Source organism: Mesoplodon densirostris, chromosome 7 (assembly GCF_025265405.1).
Source record: "Mesoplodon densirostris isolate mMesDen1 chromosome 7, mMesDen1 primary haplotype, whole genome shotgun sequence".
NCBI lineage: Eukaryota > Metazoa > Chordata > Mammalia > Artiodactyla > Ziphiidae > Mesoplodon > Mesoplodon densirostris.
Window position 1 is genome coordinate 49,625,286 of NC_082667.1, and position 25,058 is coordinate 49,650,343.

The 25,058-nt window shown below is 36.0% G+C and overlaps 1 protein-coding gene across 11 annotated transcripts in view; it reads left to right on the forward strand.

Annotated features, from left to right (window-relative positions):
- Positions 1-25,058, forward strand: part of DLG2 (discs large MAGUK scaffold protein 2) — a 1,239,088-nt gene that overhangs the window by 787,669 nt on the left and 426,361 nt on the right. For all 11 annotated transcript variants that reach the window (XM_060105473.1, XM_060105479.1, XM_060105470.1 and 8 more), the window contains one exon: positions 23,863-23,931. In XM_060105473.1, coding sequence (XP_059961456.1) covers positions 23,863-23,931 — 69 coding nt within the window. The remainder of the gene's footprint in view (positions 1-23,862; positions 23,932-25,058) is intronic.

The window sequence follows — 25,058 nt, forward strand, 5'->3', positions numbered from 1 at the left end:
GAGACTGTGTAATACCTGGGATGGGAGTGGAGTGCCTTTAGCTGGAAAAGCAGGGAAGGACTCTGCAGGGAAGGCCTCTCTAGAGAGGTAACGTTTTAGTTAAGACCTGACTGAGAGGGAGGTATCCAGGAGAAGACCTAGACACAAAGCAAGCAGTTAATGAAGGTGCCCTTAGAGAGGAGCTAGTGAGAATATCTGAGAGTCAGGAAGAAGGCCAGGGTGGCTGAGTCTTGGGGAGTGATTGTCAGAGTGGTGAGCCATGGACACCAAAAGGTGGACAGCGACCACAGGATATTACAGCCCTGGAAGTGACTGTGAATTTTATTCTAACTGTGATGGGAAGTCTTTGCAAAGTTTTCTGTAAGCAGAGGACAAGATGATCTGATTTCATGCTTTAAAACAAGCTGTTCTCAGGCCATTGTGAGAAGTGACTAGAAGGACAGGAAGAAAACTAGTTGGGAGGCTGCTGTGAAAGTGTACCAAGAAAGGTGTTTCTCCATTAGGGTGGTAGCACTGGAGAAGCAAAAGAGCTTGTTAATAAATTGTTTGTGGAATAAGGTGGGAAGTGAAGAATCAGTGAAAATGCCTAGATTTTTGGACTTAACAACCGGCAATGCTGTTGTTTACCAAAAGGAAGAATGAAAGGGAATGAAGTGGAATGATCAAGTGAGTGCATGGAGGTCCTTTCTCCCAAATTACATTGTAAATGCTTGAAGATCATAGCCCTTGTTTTAGCCTTTATTGTTTTCTTCATTACATCAGCCACAGTACGTTGCATATTGTGGGTGTTAATGACTGGGTACTGGCAGATAAGGCGACTGGGAAATCAGAGTATGGAGAGTCGATGTCTGAGCCTTCTAATATGTTAATGAACTATACTAAAATTTTTGGCATCTTAAAAAGAGATGATTTTTAAAATTCATTGTAAATCTTAAGAAATGTGAAAAAGAAAGCTATCATAGATTCACAGTTTTTACCCTTATGCCCTTTCAAATCCTTTCACTTGAATCTTCATGGAGTTGTAACTTACACCTGATTTCGTTGCTAAGGGGTAATCATTTTTCATTAATGAGGAAATTCAGTCTTCTTTATTTGCAAGCTTGTACAAAGACAAAGCATTTTAGTGTTTTGATACTTTCCTAACATTGGTATTTTACATTTGATATTTTTCTTATGTTGATTGTCAAATGGCTATGAATACTAAATATTATCAAGCTGTTCATAGCCCCAAAAACTTTTTTAAAAGAGTTGCTTTGTGTTGGAAAATTAATCCCCAAGGAAACCAAGAATTTATTTAAAAAGAAAGGGTTTGCTGCTGGGGTCTGGTTTCACTTCACTGGACTGAATTAAAAATCTACATTAAGAGATTTAGAAAGCATTGTACTTCATCATGTTGGGTTTTATGTCCCAATTTTCATCTCTTCAATACTAGAATTCTGGTAATATGTAGAAGGTTAGCTGAACAAATAACCTCATGGCTACCTTGAACATATTCAACCAAGGGAAAATACCAGAGAAGGAAACAATTCCTACTTTGGGGTGTGAATAGTGAAGAGCGGAGGGAAACGAACAACTGGCCTTTTATGCATGTCACTTGTTAGTGCAGTGATGGTGATGACTTCTCTATGCTAACCATTGTGTGGAAGATTCAGACTACAGATGTCAAGTAAAACAATTTCCCTTTCACTAAACATGTGGAGCTTTTCCACAACACTAATACATACAAACTAATATTTTCTACCAACCAAGTGGCCCATATTTATTTGGATGTTCCAGCTGTCTGCATGAAAATCAATATAGAAAATAAATGATAGAATAAGAACAATTCTTCATTGAAAATAGAACACAACAGTATGATAGGAGGCAAGAGTTTCCATTCGTTGCCTTGGTGCCTACACTGGTTTGCCAGGGGAAAGGTGATTATTCTATTTGCCCTACAGAAAGGGTTTCTGAGGACTGGCCCCTGGTAATGCTATGACAGAAAGCTTTGGTATTCATACCTAGTCTTCTTAAGACAAGCTTCCTCTTACAGCTTCTTGGTTTTCTCTATCTTTTCTCTAACTGTTTTATGTAGCTGGGGATCATAGAAGACTCTCTCTAAACTGCAGAAGTGGCTGTGTTTTAATATTGCTTAAAATTGTTCATGACCTCCTCTTTGCCTACAGAATATTGAATTCAAACTCCAATGACCAGTTTTCCCTCTGTTGTAAACTCTCTGAAGTCTTTGGAAATTGTTGACCAAACTCTCTTTCTTGAAACTATCTCTCTGCTCCCATTGTTAGCTGACATTACTTCATATTCTCTTGGGTTTTCCTCCTATTTCTCCACTCATTTTTTTCTTATTCTTTTTTCTAGGTTTATCTTCTTCTACACATCTTATAATGTTGGTTATCTCCAGGTCTCCATCTCAGCTTTCAGTTCTTTTCATCACAATCGCTTCAGGAATACTCATGCTTTCCAATGCACTTATATATACTATGTTGACTCCAAAATGGATTTTTTTAATACCAGAATAGTCTATTGAGATCAGGCTACAAAATCTATCTTATGAGATATCTGTACCTTAATGTCATAAGGGTTCCCCAAACTCACCATGTATATCAAAATAATTATATTCTCCCCAAGTCTATTATTATTCTCACACTCTTTTCTCAGTATGAAGTACCAGCATTGACCCAATCCCTTCAACCAGAAACATGGAAGTTGTCCTAGACTCCTTACTCACCCACCACATGCAATTGCCAAATCCTGTAATTCCATTTCCTGATGTTTTTTAGCTTAAGCCCTATTTTCCTTCCTTGTGCCCAGTGGTTAGTTCAGGTTCAGGTCTCTATGTTCAGACATCTTATGACCAAATTGCACTACCTCCCTAGAAAGTAATTTCCACTTACTATTTCCCATACTTCACACTTTACAAAATTTCTTTCTCATACATAGCTTTATTTTCCCCCTCAGAACAGTCTGTGAGAAGGCACTATTATCTACATTATACTGATGACAGGATTGGAGATGAGAGTGTTCATTCTGAGGTTCACGAGTACCTAATTAAGAAGAGTAAGAAATCCCTAACCCAAGGCCATTGACTCCCAAGCCCATGCTCCTTTCCCATCACAGTACTGTTTCCCATCTATACCCACTAAAGTAGATGGGGAGGGCAGGAACAATTGTTCCCTATTCAAATTGAAGTAAAAATCAAAACAAGGCAAGTGAAGTGACCTATCGAAGGCTATTGAGCTTGTAAGAGAACCCACATTTCTCACTTCTAGAATTCTGCCGTTTTTGTCACACAACTTTCCTTCCCAGATATTGTCAAAGACTAAAAACCAGACGGTGTTATCCTGAAAAATTTGCTTCCTGTGTGAAATAAAGGGATATCCAGGGTCGTATTAATTAAATGCCTAAAATCCCAACTGGTATACAAAAACCTTCCCATTTCTAATTCTCTAATTGTTGGTGCATTCTGTAGTATTCATCAATATTTTATGTAAAATTCCTAACTAAACTCGGTTTTCCTTTTTGAAGTAGCTGCATTCGTGGAGCTATCTGACACTTGATTTAAGCTATTGTAAATTAAATGTTTCACTTTCCTTGTGAAAAATAACCTGCATGGAAAGGAGCTTTTAGATACATGTTCATACATTACCTCCTGAGATGCAGCTTGTATACTACAAAAGCAAAGTGATGTATTGTCAGTCAGCCATCTAAAAAAAATGAATAAAGGCAGGAATATGCCTGCTGTATTAAAACCCTACATTTTGCTCCTGATGTTTCAGGTTTTAAGACCAGTCATACACCATTTGGTTCAGTCCAGAGGGCAAAATACTGGGATTTCTCATTCTTGCTTTAAGCAAAGAATTTGTCATGGAGATTGAATCAGCATTTGAAGTGCACCTTCAGAGTCTTCCAGCTACTTAACAGTGATGAGCAGGATTTTTTTTAATGGCCAATATTTTGGCTACCATGTTCATCACTGAACTGTTGCCACAGAGAAGAATATGAAGAAATCCCAGTGGCACAGGACAGAGAAAACCATGGGCTAGGAGTTGACTCTGTGTTCTAATTTCACCTTAACCACATTCTGACCATGAAATGTAGTCTATGTCTCCTCTTTAAGAAGACTCTAAGGTCTCCCGTGATACTCTTTAAGGATAAGGAGAGAACAAATATCTGGGTGATAATCTGCTAGACATTCATACAGTAGAACTTCTTGTAACCCACAAAACCAGAACCAGTTTTTTATTTGTTAGTCAAAATATTGAATACAATAGTCATCATTTAGGGGGAAAAAATACTTGCATGCATGAATTATTTCACCTTAACTTTTAAAAATATAACTGTATGGTGGCAAAATAAAACCAGTGGTTTGACGGTATTTAAAAAAAGAAATGGAATATCTCCAATAAGGCCCCTCCAATTTTTCTGAGTCACCATGTTATTACTGACTGTTGATTCAATCTGTTCAGCATAAAGTAAAACCACATTTCTAGCTTCTCTGGCTATGGCATGAGCAATTTAGGGCCCTGAACTTAATCCAGTATTTTTCTTCATATTTAGATCCATCTGTTTGTCCTGGAATGCATGATTTCTTTTTGTCCACAATTTCAATTTTCAACAAATCATCATCATTAATCCAATGTCATACATTGTTTTGCTATAAATTATCAGAACTTTTGATTTGTCTGAGATGAGTTAACAAATTTTGTTCTTCATCATTTTTTTATATGTGAGGGTCAAGATTTTCTTTAGCATTGTCAGTCTCTGGCCAGAGTTTTTTTTTTTTTTTTTTTTTTTTTTGCGGTACGCGGGCCTCTCACTGCTGTGGCCTCTCCCGTTGCGGAGCACAGGCTCCGGAAGCGCAGGCTCAGCGGCCATGGCTCGGGCCCAGCCGCTCTGCGGCACGTGGGATCTTCCCGGACCGGGGCACGAACCCGCGTCCCCTGCATCAGCAGGCGGACTCTCAACCACTGCGCCACCAGGGAAGCCCTGGCCAGAGTTTTTATGATGTTACTTCCCAATATCTGAATTGTCTGTTAATTGCTTTAAAATGTTTGGCACACAAAATTGATTCAAAAGACCTGAAACCTGAGGCCCATTTTTTTTATGAAGTCCTACTTTATTTTTCTTACATACCTTAATCCATCATCCTTGCCTTCCAGTTTGGATTTCTTTAAATTAGCATGAGAATCAAAAGTAAACTATGTGAAAAATTCTCAATTTATAATTATCTTCTGATCTTTTACCGTTTTTTCTCTCACATCTAATTTGGCAGCAAAGTTTTTTAACTACATGTGAGTATTAAGTCTTTCTAGATCAATAAAACTTACTCTTGATAGAAACAATTCTTTTTCACCCACTCGTATTTTATTTTTGTAACATTTAATTAAACTGCATGAATATAAAAATGAGTACAATAGGAATAAACAGATTTGAGAACAATTACAACTGATCCTTAGTAAGAATACAAGTACATGGAAGGAATGGAAATATAAGGGTCATGAGCATTCCACCTGCTATGGACATTGGTCAGCTTGAGGACTGGTTAATTTCCAGAAAGATGCTAATTAAAAGAGCTCAAACATGAAACTTGTGGACTAACTATTAAGCTGGAGGAAGATCTGTGATGATTTGCCACAATGCAGAGTCCTTGTCTCTATTTGTAATTAATAGTTTGCATGAAAATATAAAAGTCATCTTATATTCAAAGATGATACAAAACTAGATGAAAGAGTGAAGTCCTATAATGGCTGGCACATCTTAGATGCTTAATAAACATTAACCGAGTTAAATTGATCATCTCATGCTAGCTTAACAAACTATAAAAATATATCATAATCAATACCATTAAATTTGACAAGGGTGGGATGGATATTGATAACTATATTGAGTTTTCCAAAACCCAATATACAAGTACATGATAGATTTGATTTTGAATCAAATCTATCGTGTTACAAATATATGAGAAGTTGACCCTAAATTTATCAATACAATTTAGCAAATTTTTTTCATGTTTGTTTACATGTTTATTTATTTATAAAATTTTATCAGCAAGTTAATTTTTGAGAATCAGTGTATCTACAATTACACCACTGTTTGTAGAATGTGATTTTATCCTCTTCATGCCTTTTAATTTTTTTTTAATTTTTATGTACTGTTACTGTCAGTCCCAGAATACACGTGAACTCCTAGAAGATAGGAACTAAGCCTTATATTCCTTTTTCCATTCAGTTTAGCAAATTTTTTTTTTAAATTTTATTTTACAAATTTAATCAGTTATACATATACATATGTTCCCATATCCCCTCCCTTTTGCGTCTCCCTCCCACCCTCCCTATCCCACCCCTCCAGGCGGTCACAAAGAACCGAGCTGATCTCCCTGTGCTATGCGGCTGCTTCCCACTAGCTATCTACCTTACGTTTGGTAGTGTATATATGTCCATGCCGCTCTTTCACTTTGTCACAGCTTACCCTTCCCCCTCCCCATATCCTCAAGTCCATGCTCTAGTAGGTCTGTGTCTTTATTCCTGTCTTACCCCTATGTTCTTGATGACATTTTTTTCTTAAATTCCATATATATGTGTCAGCATACAGTATTTGTCTTTCTCTTTCTGACTTACTTCACTCTGTATGACAGACTCTAGGTCCATCCACCTCATTACAAATAGCTCAATTTCATTTCCTTTTATGGCTGAGTAATATTCCATTGTATATATGTGCCACATCTTCTTTACCCATTCATCTGTCGATAGACACTTAGGTTGCTTCCATGTGTTGGCTACTGTTAATAGTGATGCAATGAACATTGTGGTACATGACTCTTTCTGAATTATGGTTTACTCAGGGTACATGTCTAGTAGTGGGATCGCTGGGTCATATGGTAGTTCTATTTGTAGTTTTTTAAGGAACCTCCATACCGTTCTCCATAGCGGCTGTACCAATTCACTTTCCCACCAGCAGTGCAAGAGGGTTCCCTTTTCTCCACACCCTCTCCAGCATTTATTGTTTATAGATTTTTTGATGATGGCCATTCTGACTGGTATGACTTGATACCTCATTGTAGTTTTGATTTGCATTTGTCTAATGATTAGTGATGTTGAGCATCCTTTCATGTGTTTGTTGGCAATCTGTATATCTTCTTTGGAGAAATGTAAAGTCCATGGTATCTTAGCCTGCTCTGGCAGGCGTATGGAATCCAGGTGGAGGAAAGTCAGCATCTAGTGGCACTTAGCCCTGGCCTAAGCACATCTGGAACTCTGAATTCATTTCTAGGTTCTGCAGTTTAAGTAGAAATCAGAAGGAAAAATTAAGAGTATACAGGCAAAGATGGCTAGTAATCTTGAAACCATCTCATAAAAAACCAAAAATGTTTATTTGAAGGAGTAGAAGATGCAAGGAATATGTCAGTAATTCAGTGCCAATTATGGGTAAGTAGGTGTTACACCAAGAGAAGGAAGAACTTTCCAGTCATTTTGGTTGTTCCATTGCAAATCTTATCTCCCACACGTGTAAATAGGCACATCAAGCTAATCTTGTACAAAACCAAACTCAATTATATTTTCCTATCCACACATGTACTTTCTTATACACACAATACTATTTGATTCTGTTAACAGTGTGCTCATCCTCTCAATCAATGGTAGAACTCAATTCATTCTCACCACCACCCTCCTTCTAACACCAAAGTCAATCTACTTTTGAAGGTTCATTTGGAAGTTCATGAAGAGGGCACAACTACCCCTATACCCTGGGAAGGACAAGCCCCTTCTCTCTAGGAGATGTTAACTTTCAGAAGAAATGCCCGCCCATCCAGATCACTAGGATCAATTCTAGAGATCAATGTGCCCTCTCTATAACCTCCTCTTATTCATTCTTGGATATTTTACTTCCAAATGTGTTCAATGTATCCCCGTTTTTTAATTCCAATTGCCATTATCAAAGTTTAGGCATTTATTAGTTTTCTCTACTATGATGATTTCCCTTTAGTCTCCCTACCTGTAGATTTCCTCCTCTTTCTTCCACTTTTCAGAGTGTTTTCAACCTTACCCTTCTGAGTCATAGATATTATTCTGACCCCTTCATACCCCTGCTTAATAACCTTGGAGAGCTTACCACTACCATCAGAATAAAGTCCAGACCTCATTGCCCCTCATGATCCACCCCCAGCCAGGTTCCAGGCCTCATCCATGGCCACTCTGCTCTGGTTAAGCCAAACCACTCCAGGTTCCCAGAGCACAACACATACTTTTGGCCCTCCATGACCTTGAACATGCTCTCCTAGCTTCTCAGAAAGTCTTTCCCTTCTCCAACATTTAACATACTTATACACCTGTTCAGTTCCAGCTTATATGGTTTGTCTATCAACTATACCTGGAGATGTATTGTAAAATGTTATCCATATGAAAAGAAGCCAAGTGGTTTATTTGATTTCACCATCTTCTTTATTTATCAGTATTTATTGCAGACTACACTATTAAGGAATCAAAAAATCACCCCAAGCACCTAACACAATCCTTGGTGTGGAGTAAGTGCCCAATTAACATTTGTTAGATGTAAACAGAACATATAAATAATGATAAAACCACCTCATGTTAAGTATCAATGAAGCAACAGGAGGAATAATCGAGCTTTATGGAGGAAGGTGATGGTGCTTTGATTATGTTGCATTTGAGACAGTGGTAGGATAACCAAGAAGATATATTCTTATTTTTAAGAATAGTGGCAACTTAATGCAAGTAAATGAAGGGAGGGAAAGTAGACTAAAAAAAAGAGAAGAAAATAATATTAAGAAAGCAGAAAATGATGGATGGGACCTTACAAGTCACATTAAATAAGTTTACCAGTTTGTTAATTAAAGACACAAAAAACTTTGTGTTCTCCATTAAAATAACATAGTGTTAATATTACAACATTTTGGAAAGACCACTTATCTTGCCTCTCATTGCTTCAGAGGAGAAAATTAAAAAGCCATTTATCACCACCAGCTAGGTGTTCCATGTGTTACAAAACAATTTCAATCCAGATGCTCAAATTGTTTTTAATTTTACGCAGCAATAGGAATGCATTTTTCAGCTCCATTCAAATGCCATTTTCTTAGGGAACAGCTAAGGAGTCTTTCACTGGAAAATCATACAGTTCTCAGAAAAGAGACCCTACTATTTTCTGACTCGATTTTATTCAATGACAGCATGATTTAGAAAGGCAATAGAACTATTATCTTTTTCTGAGTCTTAAAAAGTTTTGGTAAGATTTACCTCACAGTCCCCTTATTTGGCACCTCAGTCAAGCCACAGGTTTCCTACCAGGTGACAGGGACTTCTTTCCCCAGCATCAGTGCTGTGACATGATATTAAGCCTTCCTCATTCTCACCCTACTCACCCACCATGTGTTATCACTTAAATCCTCATAAATGTCCTGGGCTCACTAATGAGGTGGTGTGGATAGGGCAGAGAAGTCCCTCTGTTAAATGATCTTCATCTTTAAAATGATCTTCGAAAGCCACTGGCATGCAAGTTGGGTATACATGGTGAAAATAATGGGTAGTATTTTATGCAAAAAAATACTATCAATGATCTTTAGTATGAGTTTAGTATAATGGTTCCTAGCACAATGTGTTGGGTCATCTGCATGGACTAATCACAGAGCTTTGATTTCACTTTTCTGAAAGGTAACATGGTTTGTCTTAGAGGAGGCTATGGAGCACTATGGAGCTGACAAACCTGTTTTCTACTTTTGCTACCTACTATCTGTGTGACCTTGAGACTTGATTTACTTTCTCTCAAAAATGGGCATAATATCTAGTTCTCAATGTTGTTAGATAGTTCAAAGGAGATAAAGCGTCAGCCTTACAGATAGATGGAACTCAATCCTTGGTATTCTTCATTCAAAAAGATATTTATGAAGAATCTTCTATGGGCCAGCCCTGGGCTGAGAATGTACAGATGAATAAGCCCTACTCCTTGCTCTGAAAGCACACACAATATAATAGGAAAAACAGGCATGTATAATAAGTGGTGGTGATTCTCAGCCATGGGTGCTATTCTGGATGTGTGGGAAGCTTGGGTGGGACACAGAGAGCATGGCAGCTGCACTGGGGAGGTAGGTAGGCATATCATAGAAAGCTTCACAGAAGAGGTGTTTGACACTGTATAGAAAAATGATAGATACAATGAGGAGAATGGCCATTTGTGGGTAGGTTTGTGGTTTTTTTCAGACAAAGAACATTCCAAGCACTTAGCCCTCCAATGCTGAAAGCTTTAAGGGTTTTTTTGTTGTTGTGTTTTGTTTTAATTTAAAAATACATATATTATATACTATTTTTAATTGAAGTATAGTTGATTTACAATGTTGTGTTAGCTTTGGGTCTACAACAGAGTAATTCAGTTACATATATATGTGTGTGTGTGTGTATATATATATATATGTATATATATAAATACACTTTTTCATACTCTTTTCCATTATAGTTTATTACACAATATTGAATATACTTCCCTGTGCAATACAGTAGGACCTTGTTGTTTATCTATTTTATGTATAGTAGTTTATATCTGCCTATCTGAAACTTCCAATTTATCCCTCTCCACCCTGTTTTCCCTTTGGTAACCATAAGTTTGTTTTCTATGTCTGTGAATCTGTTTCTGTTTTGTAAATAAGTTCATTTGTATCATTTTTTAGATTCCACATCTAAGTGATATCACATATTTGTCTTTCTCTGTCCAACTTACTTCACTTAGCATGAAAATCTCTAGGTCCATCCTTGTTGCTGCAAATGACATATTTCATCCTTTTCTATGGATGAGTAATATTCCATTATGTATACATACCACATCTTCTTTATCCATTCATCTGTCGATGGACATTTAGGTTGCTTCCATGTCTTGGCTATTGTAAATAGTGCTGCTGTGAACACTGCGGTGCGTGTATCTTTTCCAATTAGAGTTTTGGCTTTTCCAGATATAGGACCAGGAGTGGGATTGATGGGTCATATGGCAACTCTATTTTTAGTTTTTTAAGGAACCTCCATACTGTTTTCCATAGTGGATGCACCAGTTTATATTATCACCAACAGTGTAGGAGGGTTCCCTTTTCTCCACACCCTCTCCAGCATTTATTGTTTATAGACTTTTTCATGACCAATGTGAGGTTGGTACCTCATTGTAGTTTTGATTTGCATTTCTGTAATAATTAGCCAAGTTGAGCATCTTTTCATGTGCCTGTTGGACATCTATGTGTCTTTGGAGAAATGTCTATTTAGATCTTCTGCCCATTTTTTTGAATGTTTTTTAAATATATTTTTATATAATCCTTTCACCTTTTCACCATTGAGTATGATGTTAGCTGTGGGTCTGTCATATATAGCCTTTATTATGTTGAGGTATGGTCCATCTATGCCCACTTTTTGAAGAGTTTTTATCATAAATCGGTGTTGAATTTTGTCCAAAGCTTTTTCTGCATCTATTGAGATGACCATATTGTTTTTATTCTTTAATTTGTTAATGTGGTGTATCACACTGACTGATTTGAGGATATCGAATTATCCTTGCATCCCTAGGATAAATCCCACTTGGTCATGGTGTATGCTCCTTTTAGTGTATTGTTGGATTCGGTTTGCTAGTATTTTGTTGACAATTTCTGCATCTATGTTCATCGGTGATATTGGCCTGTAATTTTCTTTTGTGGTATCTTTTCTGGTTTTGGTATCAGGGTGACAGTGACCTCATAGAATGAGTTTGGGAGTGTTCATTCCTCTGCAATTTTTTGGAAGAGTTTCAGAAGGATAAGTGTTAACTCTTCTCTAAATGTTTGATAGAATTCACCTGTGAAGCCATCTGGTTCTGGACTTCTGTGTGTTGGGAACTTTTAAATTATTGATTCAATATCATTTCTGGTAATTGGTCTGTTGATATTTTCTGTTTCCTCCTGGTTCAGTCTTGGAAGATCGTACCTTTCTAAGAATTTCTTCATTTCTTCTAGGTTGTCCATATTATTGGTGTACAGTTGCTTGTAGTAGTCTCTTATGATCCTTTTTATTTCTGTGGTGTCACTTGTAATTTCTCCTTTTTCATTTCTGATTTTATTGACTTGGACCCTCTCCCCTTTTTTCTTGATGAGTCTTCGTAAAGGTTTATCAATTTCATTTATGTTTTCAAAGAACCAGCTTTTAGTCTCATTGATCTTTTCTAATTTTTTTTTTAGTCTCTCTATTTTTTTAATTTTAGAATTTTATTTTTTTTATACAGCGGGTTCTTATTAGTTATCCATTTTATACATATTAGTGTATGTATGTCAATCCCAACCTCCCAATTCATCCCATCACCACCGCCCGCCACTTTCCCCCCTTGGTGTCCATATGTTTGTTCTCTATATCTGTGTCTCTATTTCTGCCCTGCAAACTGGTTCATCTCTACCATTTTCTTAGGTTCCACATATATGCATTAATATACGATATTTGTTTTTCTCTTTCTGACTTACCTCACTCTGTATGACAGTCTCTAGATCCATCCACATCTCTACAAATGACCCAATTTCATTCCCTTTTATGGCTGAGTAATATTCCAATGTGTATATGTACCACATCTTCTTTATCCATTCGTCTGTTGATAGGCATTTAGGTTGCTTCCATGACCTGGCTATTGTAAATAGTGCTGCAATGAATACTGGGGTGCATGTATCTTTTTGATTTATGGTTTTCTCTGGGTATATGCCCAGGGGTGGGATTGCTGGATCATATGGTAATTCTATTTTTAGTTTTTTAAGGAACCTCCAGACTGTTCTCCATAGTGGCTGTATCAATTTACATTCCCACCAACAGTGCAAGAGGGATCCTTTTCTCTGCACCTTTTCCAGCACTTGTTGTTTGTAGATTTTCTGATGATGCCCATTCTACCTGGTGTGAGGTGATACTTCATTGTAGTTTTGATTTGCATTTCTCTAATAATTAGTGATGTTGAGCAGCTTTTCATGTGCTTCTTGGCCATCTGTATGTATTTGGAGAAATGTCTATTTAGGTCTTCTGCCCATTTTTTGATTGGGTTGTTTGTTTCTTTAAGGTGGAGTTGCATCAGCTGTTTATATATTTTGGAGATTAATCCTTTGTCCGTTGGTTCATTTGCAATATTTTCTCCTATTCTGAGGGTTGTTTTTTCATCTTGTTTGTAGTTTCCTTTGCTTTGCAAAAGCTTTTAAGTTTCATTAGGTCCCATTTGTTTATTTTTGTTTTTATTTCCATTATTCTAGGAGGTGGATCAAAAAAGAACTTGCTGTGACTTATGTCAAAGAGTGTTCTTCCTATGTTTTCCTCTAAGAGTTTTATAGTGTCCAGTCTTACATTTAGGTCTCTAATCCATTTTGAGTTTATTTTTGTGTGTGGTGTTAGGGAGTGTTCTAATTTCATTCTTTTACATGTAATTGTCCAGTTTTCCCAGCAACACTTATTGAAGAGACTGTCTTTTCTCCATTGTATATCCTTGCCTCCTTTTTCATAGATTAGTTGACCATAGGTGCATGGGTTTATCTCTGTGCTTTCTATCCTGTTCCATTGATCTATATTTCTGTTTTTGTGCCAGTACCATATTGTCTTGATTACTGGAGCTTTGTAGTATAGTCTGAAGTCAGGGAGTCTGATTCCTCCAGCTCCATTTTTTTCCCTCAAGACTGCTTTGGCTATTCGGGGTCTTTTGTGTCTCCATACAAATTTTAAGATTTTTTGTTCTAGTTCTGTGAAAAATGCCATTGGTAATTTGATAGGGATTGCAGTGAATCTTTAGATTGCTTTGAGTAGTATAGTCATTTTCACAATAGTGATTCTTCCAATCCAAGAACATGGTACCTCTCTCCATCTGTATCTTCTTTAATTTCTTTCATCAGTGTCTTATAGTTTTCTGCATACAGGTCTTTTGTCTCCCTAGATAGGTTTATTCCTAGGTATTTTATTCTTTTTGTTGCAGTGATAAATGGGAATGTTTCCTTAATTTCTCTTTCAGATTTTTCATCATTAGTATATAGGAATGCAAGAGATTTCTGTGCATTAATTTTGTATCCTGCAGCTTTACCAAATTCATTGATTAGCTCTCGTAGTTTTCTGGTGGCATCTTTAGGATTCTCTATGTATAGTATCATGTCATCTGCGAACAGTGACAATTTTACTTCTTCTATTCCAATTTGTATTCATTTCTTTTTCTTCTCTGATCGCCGTGGCTAGGACTTCCAAAACTATGTTGAATAATAGTGGCGAGAGTGGACATCCTTGTTTTATTCCTAATCTTAGAGGAAATACTTTCAGTTTTTCACCATTGAGAATGATGTTTGCTGTGGGTTTGTCATATATGGCCTTTATTATGTTGAGGTAGGTTCCCTCTATGCCCACATTCTGGAGAGTTTATATCATAAATCAGTGTTGAATTTTGTCAAAAGCTTTTTCTGCATCTATTGAGATGATCATATGGTTTTTATTCTTCAGTTTGATAATCTGGTATATCACATTGATTAATTTGCATATATTGAAGAATCCTTGCATCCCTGGGATAAATCCCATGTGAACAAGGTGTATGATCCTTTTAATGTGCTGTTGGATTCTGTTTGCTAGTATTTTGTTGAGGATTTTTGCATCTATATTCATCAGTGATATTGGTCTGTAATTTCTTTTTTTTGTAGTATCTTTGTCTGGTTTTGGTGTCAGGGTGATGGTGGCCTCGTAGAATGAGTTTGGGAGTGTTCCTTCCTCTGCAGTTTTTTGGAAGAGTTTGAGAAGGATGGGTGGTAACTCTCTTCTAAATGTTTGATACAATTCACCCGTGAAGCCTTCTGGTCCTGGACTTTTGTTTGTTGGAAGATTTTTAATCACAGTTTCAATTTCATTACTTGTGATTGGTCTGTTCATATTTTCTATTTCTTCCTGGTTCAATCTTGGAAGGTTATACCTAAGAATTTGTCCATTTCTTCCAGGTTGTCCATTTGATTGACATAGAGTTGCTGGTAGTAGTCTCTTAAAATGCTTTGTACTTCTGCAGCATCTGTTGTAACTTCTCCTTTTTCATTTCTAATTTTATTGATTTGAGTCCTCTCCCTCTTTTTCTTGATGAGTCTGGCTAATGGTTATCAATTTTGTCTTATCTTCTTAAAGAACCAGCTTTTAGTTTTATTGATCTTTGCTCTTGTTTTGTTTCTATTTCATTTCTTTCTGCTCTGATCTTTATGATTTCTTTCCTTCTACTAACTTGGGATTTTGTTTCTTCTTCTTTCTGTAGTTGCTGTAGGTGTAAAGTTAAGCTCTTTGAGATTTTTCTTGTTTCCTGAGGTAAGCTTGTATTGCTCTAAACATCCCTCTTAGAACTGGTTTTGCTATGTCCATAGGTTTTGGATCACAGTGTTTTTGTTGTCATTTGTCTCTAGGTATTTTTTGATTTCCTCTTTGATTTCTTCAGTGATCCATCAGTTGTTTAGTAACATATTGTTTAGCCTCCATGTGTTTGTGTTTTTTGCAGTTTTTTTTCTTGTAGTTGATTTCTCATCTCATAGCATGTGGTTGGAAAAGATGCTTGACATGATTTCAGTTTTCTTAAATTTTTTGAGCCTTGTTTGTGGTCTAGCATGTGATCTATCCTGGAGAATATTCCATGTGCACTTGAAAAGAATGTGTATTCAGCTGCTTTCAAGTTGAATGCTCTATAAATATCAATTAAGTCCTCATAGTCTAGTGTTAGTTAAGGCCTATGTTTTCTTATTGATTTTCTATCTGAATGATCCATCCATTGATGTAAGTGGGGTGTTAAAGTCCCCCACTATTATTGTGTTACTGTCAATTTTCTCTTTTATAGCTGTTAGCATTTGCCTTATGTATTGAGGTGCTCCTATGTTGGGTACACATATATTTTCAATTGTTATATCTTCTTGGATTGATCCCTTGATCATTATGTAGTGTCCTTTTTTGTCTCTTGTAACAGTCTTTAAAGTTTATTTTGTCTGATATAAAAGTATTGCTACTCCAGCTTTATTTCCATTTGCACGGAATATCTTTTTCCATCCCCTCACTTTCAGTCTGTATGTCTCTCTAGATCTAAGGTGAATCTCTGAATAAATAAATAAAGTGAATCTCTTGTAGTTGGCATATATACAGGTCTTGTTTTTGTAGCCATTCGGCCAGTCTGTGTCTTTTGGTTGGAACATTTAGCCCATTTACATTTAAGGTAATCACTAATATGTATGTTCTTATTGCCATTTTATTAATTGTTTTGTATTTCTTTTTGTACATCTTTTTTTTTCTTTTGTTCTCTTATCTTATGGTTTGATGACTATCTTTAGTGTTATCCTTGGATTCCTTTTTCTTTTTTGTTTGTATCTATTATAGATTTCTGGTTTGACGTTACCATGAGTTTTTTTTTTTATAGTGGTCTGTATATATATGTGGCTGTTTTCAATTGCTGATCTCTTCACTTCAAATGCATTTTAAACACCCTTGATTTGTACTCTCCTCCCCTCACACTGTTTTTGATACCATACTTTACGTTTAATTGTTTTGTGTATCCTTTAACCACTTATTGTGGATACAGATGACTGTACTACTTTTCTCTTTTAACCTCCCTACTAGCTTTGTGTGTGGGTGATTCCCTACATTTACTGTATGTTTGCCTTTACCAGTGAGCTCTTTCCTTCTGTACTTTTCTTGTTTCTAGTTGTGGCCTTTTCTTTCTTGCCCAGAGAAGTTCCTTTAACATTTGCTGTAAAGCTGGTTTGGCTTTACAACAATTCTTTTAGCTTTTGAAAGCTTTAAGTTTTAGCTGTGCTTTCCTTCCTTGGTTCTTTCCACTACACTTCTCAGAATTCCATCTGGCTGGCCTCTCTGCCTCAAGAGGTGAGAGAGCCAGGCAGTTGTCACCTATAATTTCTTAGTCATGGTAGAACTAGCAGCATGCCATGTATGTAGCCAGTGATACAGAAAGGATGAAACCTACTTGGTCCCAAGGGGAAGATATTTGATTTTTTTTTTAATACCACTTACTATCACTATCGGGTAGCTTCTAATACTGACTGCAATTACTGCTTAAATGTTACTATCAGGGTATAACAAAAATTCCCTTGCATCTGTAGGTCTTGACTGTCAGGTAATTCACCATATATGTCTTAGTAGAGTAAAAGGGTAATTACATGTTGTAAAAAGCTCTGTTTCTTCCAGATTTACATGCTAGGAGAAACTGGCTGACTTTGTGTGAGGAACACAAAAGGAGTCAATTTCTATGAGCACTTCATGGTACCTTTTGCACTTAATCTCAGTGTCACTAAACTTTTAAAGGGACATTTTTGGAATAATTTGGGGCAGAATATTAAAGTAATTAGTTTAAGGTAGTGGTAAGTGAGATTACTGAATATTTCTTTGTTTTCATTATATGGGCCAGGTTATTGGTGAGGAAGCTATCAGTGATTCCAGTTACTCATTAATCTTGCTTAGTAAGCATCATTGATCTTTACCCAAGAAATGTTGGTACTCTCTAAACCAGTGGAAGATAAATGGTAAAGGAAAAGCTTGAACAGTTTAAACAAAAAATACAATTAGCAAATAATCATATAGAAAAAAAAGGTCATTCTCATAAATAAAGAAATACTCATAAATCTGAGGCATCATTTTGTACCTATTATCAATTTTTTTAAATTATAATAGCAGGGCTTATAAGATTGTGGTGAAACTGGCACATATACATATGTTTTTAGAAGCAATAAAATGGTAGAAACTTTTGAAAAGTAATTAATAACATAAGTCATAAAACATAACCAAATAAATGTTTCCATTTGGGGGAATACATTCAAAGGAAATTGTCAAGTAAAAAAAAGTAATTGATATCACTATGTTCATTGCAGCATTGTTTATAATATTAAAACAACAGAAATAACCCAAATATCCATTTGTAAAAGCATGATTAAATAAATTACATCTTCAGAGTAAGTAACATTATATAACACCAAAATAATAATTATGGAAACCTTACCAGGAGTGATTAAATTATAATGTAAGGGGGGAGGAATGCAGATATGAAGTTATATATGGTCTGTGTATATATAAAATGATATGAAACACATGTGGAAATACAAAGAATCAGTAGCATAGAGTTTAAAGTACATACACTTGGCAACAAGAGGTGCGTTAGTTTGAATTCTGGCTCCATATTTGCAAGCTGTTGTTTTCTGACATGTTATTTAAGTTCTTTGTGTTTTCTTAAATATAAAATGGGGATTCTCATACCTTCCTTATAGGACAGCTCTGAGAATTAAATTAGATGATTCTGTAAAGTCTGAGACAAGGCAGTGGAATTATATGTGAATTTTTTTTACTCTCTCATTTTGATGTCCATTAATTTAATTTTTTAGTTGAAGTATAGTTGATTTACAATGTTGTTAGTTTTGTCTACAACAAAGTGATTCACTTACATATATGTATAAGTGAATATATATATATTCTTTTTCATATTCTTTTCCATTATAGTTTATTACACAATATTGAATATACTTTCCTGTGCAATATAGTAGGACCTTGTTGTCTACCTATTTTATGTATAGTAGTTTATATCTGCTAATCCCAAAGTCCTAATTTATCCCTCTCTGCCCCCTTTTCCCTTTGGTAATCATAAGTTTGTTTTCTGTGTCTGTCAATCTGTTTCTGTTTTGTAAATAAGTTCATTTGTATTTTTTAGATTCCACATCTAAGTGATATCATATGATATTTATCTTTCCCTGTCTGACCTACTTCACTTAGTATGATCATCTCTAGGTCCATGTGGCAAATGGCATTATTTCATCCTTTTTTATGGATGAGTAATATTCCATTATGTATACATACCACACCTTCTTTATCCATTCATCTGTTGATGGACATTTAGGTTGCTTCCATGTCTTCGCTATTGTAAATAGTGCTGCTATCAACACTGGAATGCATTTATCTTTTCGAATTAGAGTTTTCTCCAGATATACACCCGGGTGTGGGATTGCTGGATCATATGGTAACTCTATTTTCAGGTTCTTAAGGAACTCCATACTGTTTACCATAGGGGCTACACCAGTTTACATTCTCACCAACAGTGTAGGAGGGTTCCTTTTTCCCCACACCCTCTCCAGCATTTATTATTTGTAAATTTTTTGATGATGGTCATTCTGACTGGTGTAAGGTGATACCTCATAAACTGTAGTTACCTCACAAAACTGTAGTTTTGATTTGTATTTCTGTAATAATTAGCGATGTTGAGCATCTTTTCATGTGCCTGTTAGCCAACCCAATATGTGTCTTCTTTGGAGACGTCTATTTAGGTCTTCTCATTTTTTGATGGGTTGTTTGGTTTTTTTGTTATTGAGTTGTATGAGCTGTTTGTATATTTTGGGAATTAACCTTTGTCGGTCACATCATTTGCAATATTTTCTCCTGTTCCCTAGGTTGTCTTTTTGTTTCCTTTGCTATGCAAAAGCTTGTAAATTTGATTAGGTCCCATTTGTTTGTTTTTGCTTTTATTTCTATTGCCTATGGGGAGTGACCTAAGAAAACATTGCTATGATTTATGTCAGAGAATTTTTTTTTACTGAAGTATAGTTGATTTACAATGTTGTGTTAATTTCTGCTGTACATCAAAGTGATTCAGTTATACATATATACATTTTTTATATTCTTTTCCATATGGTTTATCACAGGATATTGAATATAGCTCCGTGTGCTATACAGTAGGACCTTGTTGTTTATCCATTCTATATACAATAGTTTGTATCTGCTAACCCCAAACTCCCAATCCATCCCTCCCCCACCCTCTTCCCCCTCACAACCACCAGTCTGTTGTTAATCTCTTTCTGTTTTGTAAATAAGTCCATTTGTATCATTTTAGATTTCACATCTAAATGATATCATATTGTCTGTCTCTGTCTGATTTACTTCACTTAGTATGATAATCTCTGGCCATCCATGTTGCTACAAATGGAATTATTTCATTCTTTTTATGATTAATATTCCAGTGTTGTGGTGTGAGTTTGTGTGTGTATATATATATATATGTGTGTGTATATATACACCACATCTTTATCCATTCATCTGCCAATGGACATTGGTTGCTTCCATGTCTTGGCTATTGTGAATAGTGCTGCTATAAACACTGGGGTACATGTATCTTTTCAAGTTACAGTTTTTGTCTTTTCCAGATATATGACCAGGAGTGGGACTGCTGTATCATATGCCAACTCTATTTTTAGATTTTAGTTTTTGATGAACCTCCATACTGTTTTCCATAATGGCTGCACCAGTTTACATTCTCACCAACAGTATAGTAGTGTTCCCTTTTCTCTACACCCTCTCCAGCATTTGTTATTTGTAGACTTTTTAATGACAGCCATTCTGACCAGCATGAGATGATACCTCACTGTAGTTTTAATTTGCATTTCTCTAGTAATTAGCCATGTTGAGCAACTTTTTTTAAAATTTTTTTTATTTTATTTTTTGCTTTATAACAAATTTAATCAGTTATACATATACATATGTTCCCATATCCCCTCCCTTTTGCATCTCCCTCCCACCCTCCCTATCCCACCCCTCCAGGCGGTCACAAAGCACCGAGCTGATCTCCCTGTGCTATGCGGCTTCTTCCCACTAGCTATCTACCTTACGTTCGGTAGTGTATATATGTCCATGCCGCTCTTTCACTTTGTCACAGCTTACCCTTCCCCCTTTGAGCAACTTTTTATGTGCCTGTTGGCTGTCTATGTGTCTTCTTTGGAGAAATGTCTATTTAGGTCTCCTGCCCATTTTCTGATTGGGTCTTTTTTTTTTTGAGATTGAGCTGCATAATATTTTGGAGATTAATCCCTCGTTGGTTGCATCATTTGCAAATATATTCTCCCATTCCATAGGTTGTCTTTTCATTTTGTTTCCTTTGCTATGCAAAAGCTTGTAAGTTTGACTGGGTCCCATTTGTTTATTTTTGCTTTTATTCATATTGCTTTGGGAGACTGACCTAAGGAAACATTGCTACAATTTATGTCAGAGAATGTTTTGCGTGTGTTCTCTTCTAGAAGTTTTACAGATCCAGTCTTACATTTAGGTCTTTGATCCGTTTGGGGTTTATTTTTGTGTATGGTGTTAGAGAGTGTTCTAATTTCATTTTTTTTTTACATGTAGCTGTCCAGTTTACCCAGCACCACTTATTGAAGAGACTGTCTTTTCTCCATTGTATATTCTTGCCTTCTTGTTGTAGATTAATTTTGACCATAAGTGCGTGGGTTAATTTCTGGGTTTTCTGTCCTGTTCCATTGATCCATATGTGTGTTTTTGTGCCAGCACCATACTGGCTTTTATTACTGTAACTTTGTAGTATTGTCTGAAGCCTGGGAGGTTATACCTCCAGCTTTTTTCTTTTTCCTCAGGATTGCTTTGGCAATTCTGGGTCTTCTGTGGTTCCATATAAATTTTAGAGTTATTTGTTCAAGTTCTGTGGAAAATGTCTGTCATGGGTAATTTGATAGGGATCACATTAAATCTGTAGATTTCTTTGGGTAGTATGGCCATTTAAACAATATGAATTCTTCCAATCCAAGAGCATGGGTTATGTTTCCATTTCTTTGCCTCACCTTCAGTTTCCTTTATCAGTGTTTTATAGTTCTCAGCATATGTCTCATCTCCTTGGTCAGGTTTATTCCTAAGTATTTTTTAATGCAATTTTAAAGGGGATTTTTTTTTACTTTCCCTTTCTGATATTTCATTGCTAGTAAAGAAATGCAACAGATTTCTGTATATTAATTTTGTATCCTGTAACTTTACCAGATTCATTGATGAGCTCTAGTAGTTTTCTGGTAGTGCCTTTAGGATTTTCTCTGTATGGTATCATGTCATCTGCATATAATGACAATTTTTCCTCTTCCCTTCCAATCTGGATACCTTTTATTTCTTTTTTCTTGTCTGATTGCTGTGGCTGATTTCTATTAATTTTATAATGTTTTTTACAACAGAAAACATTTTAATAATTTGATATTGACCACCAAAGTTATAATATACTCACAAATCTACACCTTGTGGCATTGATTATATGGCTAATTGAAGTGATCTAAGTAATTAATTATGCTTATTTAGTACTAAAGAAAGATCTCAAAGTGCACACTCTGCTAAATCATATCAGTTTATTTAACACTTATGTAGCTTTTACCATGTAAGACAGACACTGTTCTAAACACTGTAATTCATTGAATAACTACCCTATGAGGAAGGTACTGTTACAGGGGACTTTAAGAAACTCAATCAAGGTCACAGTGGTCTATGTGGCAGAGCTGAAATTTGAACTCAGGCAGCCGGGCTACATGGTCCAGCTCCTCAATGCTATGCTGCCTTTCAGTTGGCCAATCAAAACACGCTTAGTGGACCTAAGGGATGCTTGGCACTATGAGGGATGCCAGGAAACAAAGGATACAATCCTTAATTTGAAGAAGATGACCATTCTCTAGGCCTTAGCCATAGTCCCCAAATTCTGCTCTCTCAACCTCAGATAAATTTCATCCATGTCACAGTTAAATGCTAGTCACAGAGAACACCTCCTCTCACCCATAATAACAAAAGTTCTGAATGAAAATCTGTAGCCTATTTGCTTGGCTCTCTGTGGCAGTGTTTTCAAAGTATGTGCTGAGAAGTCTTAGAATTGTGTGAAGTTGCCTCATGTTCTGCAAATATTTTACTCAAGTTTTTCTCTATACATATATTTGTATATACACACCTTCACACACTACATGTATATGTAACTAATGTTACAAATAAGTTTTAAAACTAATACTACAAACTAAAATTACACACTGAAATACATTTTATTGTATACTTTAATACATAGGAAACTCACAATTCATTACAATATGCTCTTGGATTGTCATTGTGCATATCTCAGAAGAAAGAGTCTCCCTCTATCTCTGATTGAAGAGTATTCTGAGATTGCAAGACAAATTCTTTCAAAGCCAAAAAAACTGTTACCATTTGGAAGGTGATATAATATGATGGTTAAGAAGAATGGCACTAGAATCAGTCTAGATACCATTTCGAGCACAGGTATTTACCACATGAATTTGGGCAAGTTTCAAACCTTCCTTACCTTAATTTCCTCATCTGTCAAATGGGACAGTACATACCTCATAGAGTTGTAAGAAATAAAGGATGTAAAAATATACTTAGAAAAGTAACTCAGACAATAAGTACTCAATAAGTATTAGATACTACTATATATACAATATAATTTCTAGTGCAAAGATACAATATAATTTCTAGTGTGAAGACTTATCTATAAAATCAGTCTTCTTATCCTGCAACCAAAATAAATATGGAATTATGTTAAATTCTAACTAATGTTGATATGCAACTGGAAATCCCATTTTTCAAGTTTGTGTGTTATTCAACAGTTGAATTATTATTTTTACAAGTATTGCAAATATAAACTAATAAATTTACACTAATTAAATACTACTCCAATTTGCAAAATTGCTGTTTAAAATTTGTTCGAAAAAAAATGTTCTGCATTAAAAAAATAATATATTGCATCATAGTGAAATTTGTTTTTATGCTTTATGTTACCTTATTCCAAGGGGAAAATAATTACCTCTTCCAAATATATTTATTTCTTTTCATGGCTACCGTTCATTTAAAGCTTACTTTTGAATAATACATGTTGAAATCAAATTATAAAGAAATATTAGCCCCTTATCTGGTAGAGTGTTATACTGTGGTGGATGATTCTGCTTATCACCAAAGAACAGTCATTTAATCTCTCCTGTATTTCTTCCAAGATTGATTCTTTTCATGACAATAAGACTATTAGAATGTGCAAAGATATTTTAAATAAATGATCTGTGTTTGTTTTCTCTTTCTTTTCTTGCAGTCATTCCCAGCACAGCACTACAACCCGCCAGCCTTCAGTGACTCTCCAACGGGCCATCTCCCTGGAAGGGTAAGACGATAAGAATAATCTGGAGCCTTATCTTAAAGCAAACCGAGCACCCTCGTCACTTTGAGCATAAATTCTTTCCTTTCTTCCTCCCTCCCTCCCCACGTTACCCCTTTTTCCTCTTCCTTCATAGCAAATATCTATGAAGCTTATGTTATATATATGCCAAGCACCGTGTGAGGTACTACACTGAACAAGTCAAATAAGATCTTTTCCTTCAGAGGACTCATTATCTATTGATAGTGACAGAAATATAAACACACACCTGCACATAACAGTGTAAGCATCACACAGGAAATACGTATGAGGGATTAATGAAGGATCCAGAAAGGATATCTGACTGAGAATGGGTATCAAAGAGGGAGGGGGGAACAGGTCAGGATGGTTTCAGAGAAGATATAACTCTCAAGCTGAGAACTGAAGCAACTGTGGATATTTGCCTGACTGACAGACATTGGAAGGAAGGGTACTCCCTGCAGGAGAAAGAGCACATGCAAAACATGAACATCTAAGCAGATTTCAGATGTCAAAAGGCCACTGAGTGGTTTGGCGCAAGGTGTACAAGGCAGGAAATGAAAATGGTGATGTTGGCTGGCCAGGCTTACGTGTAGAGGACTTAGTATTTTGTATTTCTAAATTCCCCAGTCAGATAGAAGCTGAAGGGGCTGAGAAGAAGGAGTTAATATTTCCATCCACTTGCTTTATAAGTGCAACTGATTTGAGAACACTTAATTGTTTACTGTATAAAAATTAAGTCACTATTTTTCCAATATCTGTTACCAACTATGCTTTGTTCCACCCTATTTCTCAATGATAAGTAGACTTCCTTAATGGCATTTCAGTTAAAATCTCTATTATTTAGTCCCTCTATTTTAAAATCTTGTGTTTTCAGTCAAACCTCTGTCTCTCTTTCCAACACAATTAAGACTTGGGGTCCACCAAGGTGCTCTGGAGGTGATAGAGGAGTGGTCTGCTCTCTCTCTCATACCGCCCTCTAGATCTTCCTTCCTCTTAGACTTCTTCTCTGGTAGAAATGAAGTTGTTTTAAAAAAAAAAATGGGAAATGGCATTCCTCACATTCTCCTGTGGCACTCCTCCTTTCTGTTGGCTATCACGGGTGATGTAGCCTG